The sequence below is a fragment of the Protomyctophum parallelum genome (genome assembly GCF_964188405.1).
Source record: "Protomyctophum parallelum genome assembly, chromosome: 11".
Lineage (NCBI taxonomy): Eukaryota > Metazoa > Chordata > Actinopteri > Myctophiformes > Myctophidae > Protomyctophum > Protomyctophum parallelum.
The window spans coordinates 17,400,067-17,411,016 of record NC_139707.1 but is presented as its reverse complement, the minus strand read 5'-3'; the positions used below and the strand labels follow the sequence as shown (position 1 = coordinate 17,411,016).

General features: G+C 41.0%; 1 protein-coding gene across 6 annotated transcripts in view; it reads right to left on the bottom strand.

Moving 5' to 3' along the window:
* Nucleotides 1-10,950, bottom strand: part of mid1 (midline 1) — a 36,168-nt gene continuing 25,218 nt past the window's right edge. For all 6 annotated transcript variants that reach the window (XM_083777314.1, XM_083777317.1, XM_083777313.1 and 3 more), the window contains 8 exons: nt 8,306-8,401; nt 7,389-7,496; nt 5,340-5,488; nt 5,122-5,249; nt 3,657-3,800; nt 2,605-2,766; nt 2,299-2,506; nt 1-1,724 (listed from right to left, as the gene is read on the bottom strand). In XM_083777314.1, the coding sequence (XP_083633440.1) occupies nt 1,376-1,724; nt 2,299-2,506; nt 2,605-2,766; nt 3,657-3,800; nt 5,122-5,249; nt 5,340-5,488; nt 7,389-7,496; nt 8,306-8,401 (1,344 nt within the window). In that variant the 3' untranslated portion in view covers nt 1-1,375. The remainder of the gene's footprint in view (nt 1,725-2,298; nt 2,507-2,604; nt 2,767-3,656; nt 3,801-5,121; nt 5,250-5,339; nt 5,489-7,388; nt 7,497-8,305; nt 8,402-10,950) is intronic.

The window sequence follows — 10,950 nt, the reverse complement described above, 5'->3', positions numbered from 1 at the left end:
TAGGTTTGACAAGTTAAGTAAGGTTTTATTTATATATCACCAAATCACAATAAAAGTGATCTCATGACACTTTACATACAGTATAGAGCAGGTCAAGACCTTTATTGTACAGTGACCCAAGTTCTCTATTGTCATTCTGTACTGTATGAGGCCAACATCAATAAATTGACAATGTTGTTAACTTTAAAATTGTCTGTTTAATTATATTTACAAAATAAACTTGACTATTGCCTTTACAATTAATAAATAATTCAAATTCAGTTTAAAATACATTTCTAAAATTATTTAAAAATGTATCCAATCTTTACAATTTTCTTTTCTTTAAAAACATTTGCAACAGTACTGTAAAGACAATTTGAGTGTCAGGTGGCAGGCTTTTGTGTGCTGAAAGTGCTAAGACATTGAAAAGATGAATGGAAAATGTTTTGTAGACTCTTCAAAGATCACTGCTCCGTGTAGACTGTAGGGCACTGTGGTTGACTTGGTCCATTCTGTAGAACTGTTGTTATGACTTTTCAAGATTATCATTTTGTACTCATTACTCAAACGGTTTCAAATGATGTTGTTAACTAACAAATGCATTAAGAGGCACAAAAATGAAATGACCCTGGGCCTGCATGAAAATAGTTGCAATGCAATTCAAAATACCCTATTCCTATAACCAAACCCTCAAAACCAGTGGTGGACAAAAGTACTCAACACCAGTACTTGAATCAAAGAATAGATACTCCTGGTCATCAAATATTACTCAGTAACTCAACTCAACAAGCGGAAGTTACTCAGATTACTTAGGTCAGATTAGTAATTGCATGTAAAAAATACTTAAGTATTCAAAAGTACATGCTTTTAAAAATGCTTAAATATTCAAGTACAATTACAAAGTACATTTTCTTTTGATATATACATTTAGAATTATAAAACCTAAAAACATTGTGAACATTTCTATGACTTTGTAGATCAGCTATTTTGTATTTTTATATTTTTTTTGGGTCCCGGGGGTCCCTTCCTAGAAATGTAGTGGAGTGAAAATATGTCTGAAATGTAGTGGAGTAGCAGTCATAAATCCCCTCCCCCCACAAAAAAAAAAAGTACATTTGTACAATACTCAAGTTGTACTTTGTTACTGTCCACCACTGCTCAACACAAACCAGCAGAGCAATGTGCATGAAAGTGCAAAGCATGAAAATAATCTAGGCATGTTTCTAAGACATGTTTGTAAATCATGTTTCAAAAAATTATTTAAAGCATCAATTAATATCTATGAAGCCTGCAAAGCCGTTCTTTGTTATCCTTTTATCTACTGTTTTGATCTTGCCCACTGCAAATAGAGTCTGTGGTCCTTCTTGCCTGGATAGATCCAGTTAGACAGGTTTTCTTAATTGTGGCAGTCTGTCCCCTCTAGGTGATCTGGGATGGGCAGTCCAGTGAGGATTGTTAAACATTTGTTCCACACATTGAACACGGGGCAGACCGGTTGAGCAAAGGCAATGTCAAAGGTGTGCAGGTGCTGTGAGCCCACAGCATCATGGAATGACAGAGACCCAGAGTCATAGTCCAGTAACACCCCAATCCGTCGCAGGTTGGGGGAAGGCTCAATGGGCATCTCCTTGCTGTTGTGACGCACCACCCAGGAGTTGTTACAACGTGACAGCACCCAAGAGGCTGAGTTCTTGCCTACCCACTCATGCCTCGGTGCCGACTTGTAAGTAATGCCCACTGCAAACCTAGTAGGAAAGTACAGAAGGTTTTGCAGTTAAAAAGCCAAAATGTTCTGGCATAGCAAATCTCACAAGATACATAATTTAAAGGAAACTTAGCTATACACACATCGACTGTGTGTATAGCTGAAAGAGGCTTCTGTTCAAAAAGGCAGGGTGCGCAGTTTGTGCACATGTGTTGTCATTCTCATATCTTACCGTTTGTTTCCTTTTCCCTTGTCCTTCTCCTCTTCCTTTTCCTCCCCACTCATATTTTCTATATGTAACGGAGGGTCACTCGCTTTCTCTCTCTTCATTTCAAACTGTAATCTTTGTGTCTTTCCCTCTTATTCTGTCTTATACACATTTGTGCTTTATTACAAAAATGAAACATTTTGATCCACTGTGGATCTTCCTCAGCCTCAGGTCATATTGACTTCCATATAAAGATGTACTCCATTTTCTGTCACCCCTACTGCGTGCCAAACTCCCACATAATCACAGCAGGTGCGACTCATCGCCCCTAAAGTGACCTAGATACATAATTTAAAAATAGTTCTCCATAATAATTTATAAGACACTTCTCAATATGGTTACCAACCATGTGCTTCCTCCTATCAGCGCCTCCCAGTAATGGCGGCCACTGTCGATGTAGACGTTCCCTGTGACCCCATAGCTGCTCTGGCTGGTGAAGCGATCTTGGCCATGGCTCTTCTTCGACAACACCTCGTCCCTCTCCACAGTCAGGTTGTCATGGGACACTTTCAGCTTCTTGTGAGCAGACTTTGGGTCCAATTTGAATGGTTGACCTACAAAGATGCATTCAAAGCGTTATGATTTGCTTGGTAGTTTTGCAGAATATATTCTATAATTGCCAAGGGTAATATACCACATGAACAAGACATACTGTTGGTCTTTAGCTTCCCAGGATCACTGCTGCGGCTCCCCGCCTGGTTTATGGCCTTGACTATGAAAACATACTTGGTGCCACACTGGAGCCCATGCACTGTGTAGTGGTTCTGCTTGATGTTCGGCACTATCATCCAGCTGTCAGCTGAGTTACACAAACCTACAGCCGAGGCAGAAACAGATGATTCATGAGAAGGGATCAGAAGCAACTACATGATTGACAACTACATGTCAATCTGTATACGTATACGTTTGTTGACTCAGTTCAAACTCAGGGCAGGGGCCCGGGAAAGGGGGCGAATTTGTGTGACAATACAGTGTAACTACTGTACAGTTATTTTTAACCCCCTATAGTTGACACTACTCTGGGAATACATGACCCTTAAAGTACAATAGCATTCCAACTCGACCAAAGTATACTTGGGCACTGGGGCAGAAGAGGGCAGATTAGTTAATTGAACACGCTGTGACCTTGTTAGTATGATCTGTTCAAACAATCAGTCACCCACTTCAGTGAAGGGCCAATATTGGACCTGTAATCTACATCTGGACTGGAATCCAGCCTGTCTGAAGTTTCATACTGACCTGATCTAGATTAATCTGTGCCAAAGATTATCTTATTATCCACACAACAGGAGGAGACAAGATGAATGCTTTATTGCCAGGATGAATGCTTTATTGCATCTGGATAATGTAATGAATCCCTCAAATCATTTAGAGGACTCCGCAGAAGAATTCCTCTCATTATTGATGTTTTCCACAACAAACATTAATACTTACTCCATGAGAAAAGCCACACATTTAACCACTGAAACCCTACACTTCATTGTACTGTACATCTGTATTATCAATAATAAAGGCATAAAAGACCCAATATATGCATATTGTATAGTGAAATTTGCAGATCTACAAGTTTACTCGTATTAGATCTGCTATTTCTGCTGAATATTTTGTCCTGGTTTTCCTGAATGTTCGCCTATTATGACCTGCCCTGAATAGGGTCGCTACTTGCTAGGCAAATTGCGGCTAGGGTACATGTGGTTAACTTACTGATGACATTGGCTTGGCTGGTGAAAATGGCATACTGGAGTTCATATGATACAACACAGAACTCGTCATCGGATGTCCAGTGAACAGTGATGGTGTCATATGAAGCTGTACATAACTCCTCGCGGATCACTGGTGGATTTGGCGCTGCAAAAGGGAAAACAAAGTCAAACGTCCTTTTAGGACAACTGTCAGAGTTGTGGAGAATGGATTACATTCTGGAGGGAGAAAACAAGCAAGAGAAGAATCCTGTAAGCAGTTGCAGAGATCAGTTGTACAGGTTTGGTGCTTTGCAAATCGTTTTTGTTGGAAAAGCAATATGCCCTGTAATTGAGTTACAGTAGTTTACTGTTCCCTTGAGGCATCAGGCAGCCATAGCCCTCATACAGAGTTCAATGAGTGTTACACATTGTGCCCTAAGCCTGTACAATAAAAAAGTATATTGAATGAATTAAAAAAATAAACTTAAACTGACTATGTTACATCGTTTTTTGCCTCCTGAAAAGGCCTGCAACTACATTAGATGCGCGTGTATGTAAGCCATAGACTGTAAAAAATATGGACAAAGCGTTCCCCAGGTCTAACATGAACGTAAAATGAAGCCTGAAATTCCTTGCACTCTAATGCACTGTAAGTCGCCATCTTTCTTGATCCGTTCTGGTCCAGCTGGCCATTGGCTGGCCCAGACAACGAGGCGGGACTTCCCCCCTTCTTCTCCGTTGGTTTTTATTTTGACTCGAGTGGGTGGGGGATCCCGATCATAGACTGTAACGGTAGCCACGCCCCTCAGAACATACGCGACTTTATGGTCATTTCTTTTATAAATGGGACCATAATTTTCCAAAAAGAATATTATGACATTAGAAATGAGACTTTAAACTAGTGACTGGAAGCAGAAAGTATTCATGACCATGTATATTAAGGTAATACAGTCTAGGTGAAGTTGGGCCCAAATACATGGGCCTCTATGGAGCTATGGGGCTTTTTGGGTCCAGTCCAGCGCCACAACAGGCCATTATATGAACTTTCAGGAAGTCCCGATTTCAAAAGAGGCTTCACGAAATATCTGGCTGACTGCCCCCCTGATGTAAGCACACAGGAAGCACCTTTACTTAATAAGTATACAAAGTAAGTAAGGAAAGGTGCTTTGGAAAAAATAAGTGGTCAAAAGACGTAGGTTATAGTAATGTCTGATTTATACTTGGTTGTGTGCTGTGTCGCACACAGAAAATAGCTGATAAATCTGACAATAGCAGTTACTGAATGGCTCAGGGGGTAGTCTGGGAATCCGAAACGGTTAGATCCATGGCTCCTCCTGGCTTTGTATCAAGGTGTCGATGAGCAAAACACCCCAACTGTTCCTGAGTAGGTTGGTACCATGGTTGCAAGGTGAGTGAATGTGTGAGTGAATGGAAGATTTAGTGTCAAGAAAAAATAAAAATCATGAACTAAGGCTCCACAAATTAACCTGTGAGGTAGTCCAAGCTTTCTAGCATTTTCTTCTCCCTCGTGAAGTCCAAGGCAAAAGTATCAAACGTGTCATTCAGGTTTATTTCTGGTATCAGGATTTGAGAGGTGGCGGTTGCCATGCACACTCTGGAACACACAAGCCCATTGTGACATGTTAAACTTACATATCAAGCTATGGGAAGATATTGCAGCCATTTATTGTACCTTTTCTCTCACCTCTCACAAGTGCTTTTGGCTGCTTGCAGGAAGCGGGCAGGGTCTGTCTCTTTAAGGGTTTGGTCAGCCTGAGTGATGAGGGAGGAGGACCTCTCTATGCATTGCTTGCAGCCAGCTATCTGTTGGGCCAGTTTCCTCAACCGCACAGACTTGAGAAGAAATAAACAGAATTAGCTTTGCTGCTTACGCTTGCGTTGTATACTTACTATAATACACAGTACAGTACAATACAGTACAATAAAAAAGTGGAAATGTGAGCACTTAATTGTCCTCCATTGATTGATGTAGACTTAGTACAAGGGTTTTTACAAGCTCACAATGCATCACAGCACCATGCGTTGTCAGCAGTCTGTCAGTGCACGGTCTATGATGTTATCATAGACATGGCATGGTTTCAGCCCGATCTGAGTCTGACCACCATTGACTTCCATAATGAAATGAAAGTTAAATATTAAAAAAATATAAAAACATATAGGCAGTTAGTGAGATTAGCCCTGGACAAACCTTGCCTCTTACCCAATCCACACAAATGACACCACACCAACAAGTTGCAACTGCAACCACTTGCAACAGAATCCCAAAACTGCACCGACCTGCAAAGGGTCAATTCATACCACTGCAAACCCGTTGCGCCTGCGGCTCAGAATAAATCGGTGGTTTGAATCCCGCCTTCTCCTGTCCACATGTCAGCCAACTATAGTGTCCTTGGGCAAGCCACACTGCCCCCAATGAGTCGGTTGGTGCTAGCTTGCCACCATTGGTTTGTGAATGTGGGAAGTTAGGACGCTGATGTCGACTGTTCGCCACTTCACCTCCCAATGTATATATGAATGGACCATTGTAAAGTGCTTTGATTGCTTAGAAAACACTATACAAATGCATGCAATGCATGTAAAATCTCTAAAACATTCAGAAATTCTGCTTCAGCTCCATGTGTCACTTTTGTTAGGCAGTTCTTTAAGGTTCACAAGCATGGACATTAACACATGTTTGCCAGCGACATTGGATTAACACGGATCAACATGGCATCCCCAGCGTTCACCGCCAACCTAAGCCTAGAGAAAGTGAGAGCTTATTTATGTATGTATGTCTCCTGAATAACATTACCATGGTAACCCCCCCAAACCTGGCCCAATTGGCCCCGATGCAGAATGCAGCCTCTAACCTGACAAGAGGCACGGGGTGAGGAAGGAAGCAGTCCTCCTCCTAGGAGGGCGATCACAGGAAGCAGGGCTGATCTTACTCTGACATTGGACATGGCACAGCATGCCACAGGCTCTCTAATGGCAACTAATGGGGGGTAGAGGGAAGGGAAATGATTCAAGAGGCACAAAGTGCATTTGTGTCAGAATGCGTGAGCACTGTGCCAAAACCACTCCATTACAGCGAGCGTGAACGCAGGAGAAAACAAACCAATTAAGCTCCACAGTACAGTGATTGTTTCATGAGCTGACAACACTGATATCATGTTACGCGACAGTAACACAACAAAATCATGTATTCAAAGATGTATACTCGTGTACGTTCCTTTGTTCCTGGAGGTATGGATTAACCTCGTCACTGAAAACAATATGTTTCAGGCTGCTCTAATGCTAGGCTCAGACTGCAGTGCAATAGATAGAGGCAGCTTTCTAAACCTTGAGGTTAGTGAGAGATGATGAGCTCATCTGCGTGGGCTGACTCTGACAGATCAGACTGCCTGCCCTATTCACTAATCATCAAAACCAATTAATGCAATCCACATAATTCTTGGACATCTTAAGCTACCATGAGCTACGAAGCTCTTTTCTAAGCACAAACCAGTGGAATTCCCATCTTTCACAAAACCTCATCAGGGGCATTTATCGTTTAAGTGCAGCAATGGAAAGCTTCATCCTTTGCATTAAAGTTCGATTACAGTATAGCCACAGAACTTGTGTACTTACAATAAAGAGAATAAATGTACAATATGATCTGTCCTGCACAGAATATTGTTTTCATTGTATGAGTTATCAGCAAACTAGAACAGTTGAAGGACAGTGAAGCAAGCAAGATGTCATAAAGCAATACCTTTCCTTCCTTTATCTTGGTGGCTATGATTTGTCTCCTCTGTTGTATGATGTCGATCAGCAGGTCGCACTCTTCAAGCAGTTTGTTTTCTTGTCTCGATGCATTCACCTAAGGGGACACAGAGTAAGGACAGTTGAGAGATAGTCAATAATGGCTGACTGTTCCTCTGATAATTTAAGCAGCTGCATTTGCATATTTTATTGATTCTATGATTCGACAATTCACACAAGCCCCAGGTGACAGAACAAAATCGAATTTCTAAAGTAAAATAAATGTTCAATTATACACACATTGTTATGGCAAGTCTGAGGAGTCAGCTTGAGCGTGAACTGATAGCGTTTTGTCTGTCTGCGTTTTGTCGGTCTGTCTAACCAAATAATCTTTTTATTTTGTAATGACACTTGATTTGACAAGTACAGTTGTTGGAAAATAGTTACTAGCGACTCCCAAAGCTAACTTCTTGCACCCGGGTACACATAAATAGCTGTCAAATGCTTAGTTTTGCATTTCTTCCACAAGAAAAACTACAATTAATATACCACAGTCTCTCTTTGATTTAACAATGGGATAGGCTTGTAAGAAAGTGACATTATGACACCTACTGTACTTTATATGTATTATATCCACTGGGTACACCCAGTGGATATACAGATATTAGTCCTGTCATCTCCTTTATGTTTCATTGTAAGCTAGATACCATCTACCTTAAATGAGAGCTACATTGAAACTGAGGATTTTACTGTGTATCGACTACAGTGTAAAATCATGAGTATTCATTTAACTCTGAGAGTAAGGTTCCACCATTCCATTTGGTTCCGTTTGAACACTCTCTGAGTTAAATGAACACAGAGGATTTTGCTGTGTTGTAAACTGGGAGAGGAGCCATCGCTTGAACAGGTCTGAGTGAACATTGGTACCTCCACATGTTGGCAGGTCTGAATAAGTTTGCCCATCAGCGTTTCCAGCTCATTGGTCCTCTTGATCAAACTGCTCAGGTTGGAATCGAGCGCTTGCTGTGGAAAGAGAAATTGACAAGCGGCATTTCACTGCACGTTATGCACTATTAAACTGCAAACAGCTGAACGATCGGAGGAAGGTGGAGTGAAGGGGATCACCGGGACCATATTGTGTCCAATAATATGGGGAGGAGGAGAAGCGGAGCGACCACAGACTGCGTTGTCACTGTGGATGCGAGGCTCGTTGAGATTTGGTCTGTGATCAGTCAGTAAACCCCCTCTTGATCCGCTCTACGTGCCAAAACTTCCATCATGCTGTCTGAGGAACTCACAGAGCTTAGAGTGGAATAGCGGAGCATCTGCCAGAGATTTGGGCAACTCAAACCCTAGCTGCGTTAATCACCCACCAATGACTCAGATGAAAAGCTCATGTTTGGAATTGCATATTTTAATTCTAATTGGGTGGCCAGATGTCTCTGTGTTGCGGAACAACAATGCGTCAAGTCTGAAACAAAGGATTATTCTATCAAGATTAGATTGTGTTCTGTGAATTATTTTGTGAAACTGACATTCAGTATGCAGGCTACATCAAAGATTCGTAACTTTTCTGCTGCAGACGTACAGTATGTAACTCAAGACAATTCTGTGCTAAGCTGCCCCAAATGCATGCAAGTTTTTCCCTCAATCAATACTAATAAGGTAAAAAAGTTTGCATCTGACCAAATAATTTATTCTAATTCTTTAAAAGATCTAAACTCTAAAGTTACAGTATCTCTCAAATCAGTTTCAGAATAGTGGTGAAAGTTCTTTCACATCAGACATTCCACATTGCGATTTCATGAGGCATGTGCATCAGTGTGCACTAAAATAGCTCAGTTTTTATTTAACTGCTCTTAGAAAAATGTTTTATTTATATGACAGAGGAGGTGAAGAAAGCCATCAGCCTTGCTCTGTAAAAGTTGCAGGGCAAGAGTTAAGACGTCCTGAGAGGAACAAAGAACTTCAGAAATGTACGAAAAAATTAAATAAAATGCATCAACGTGGCTCCTGAGTATAGCATACTCTAAAATAAATAAAATTGACAAAATAGTTAAATTAAGGGCATACTGTACATGAGCCTGATACTCCTTAAGAATAATGCTGAGTTTAATGTTCCGGGAAAATCTAAAAAAAATCGAAGAGAATGTAATGAATATTAGGCCTGAATAGTAGTGTATAATTGTCTACAAGACGCACAGACAATCCGACCCTTACTTTTGTCCTACATGTCTGTCAAGACAGCAGAATTTGAAAGAATTGACTGTTAACTGCTAGCTTCTCCATAATTCACGTGGATCTTTCCAGCTTCACTGTATGTGTCAAGCAGTGATTCCAATTAACTGAATAGAATTACATCTTATCAAATATATTTCAGGAAGAAGTACTGAAAAGAAAATATGACAAATGATGAATTATTTAGTCAGCTCTACTGGAAAATATATCTACTTTCTGATTAATAGAAAGCTAAAACATTAAATCCATGTCATGAAGCAGTGGAAGGGTTGTGACACACACAGAACAATCTACTGTGTCATGCAGTCAGTGCACTTGATATAAATGGGTACAACTGTAAATGTTGACACAGAATAAAATTCCAAACATTGACACGGGAGCAAGGAAGGAAGAGAGAATGGCCAAGTCAAAAGGTGCGAGACCAAAAGCTTTTCCCATTCAAGAGGAAGCTGCAATCCTTCCTCTCATCAGGTTTTAAATGCCTTTAGGAAAAGAGACGTTTCTCACACAGAGAGAACTATCTAAACACTAGAATTTCGCGGCCGCTCATCCCAGAGTTACGTTGCCGCGCACTATGGGAAGAAGGAAATTGCGGGAGTTGACACCACATGTAGTAACGGATGGGTTATTAGTTATTATTATGTGTCCTTATTAGTGTAGTGTAGTGTAGTCAACACGTTATGGCTCATACACACTGCCCGGTATTTGCTCCGATTATGCTGTCGGGGAGCATTTTTGGCGCTGGCCGACAAAACCCCTGATCTGACGTTAAGCGGTGCCCAAAAGTTATAGATCACAAAGGCTTTGCAGGTAGAGCACATGACATGGCCGAACAAATATATATAATTTTAATATAAAAAACTATTTTTGCATCTGCCGCTTGAGATGACCTGAGATGACTTGATTGATTGACATAAAAAAGGGCCTGTCAGCTCAAACACACAATGCAATAGTTGTTGTTGCGTACAATCATCAGTATTAAAGTCAAATACCAAAAATAAAAACCCTACCATTTCCATTTCCCCCCCTCTATTTCCCATTCCATGTGCGTTTGTCTTATAGTTTCTCTGGCCTCTGTACTACTGCCACCTACCGTCCATTCATTGTATTACACAGTGGGTGAAAAAAAACACACCCCTTAAGACTAAACCCGACCAATCAGAGGTGTGGCTTCCAGAGGTACCTTTGACATGACATTTTGTGTGTGTGTGTGTGTGTGTGTGTGTGTGTGTGTGTGTGTGTGTGTGTGTGTGTGTGTGTGTGTGTGTGTGTGTGTGTGTGTGTGTGTGTGTTTCGATGTGCAGGGCGTTGCTGAAAATGAGCACCTGTGCTCA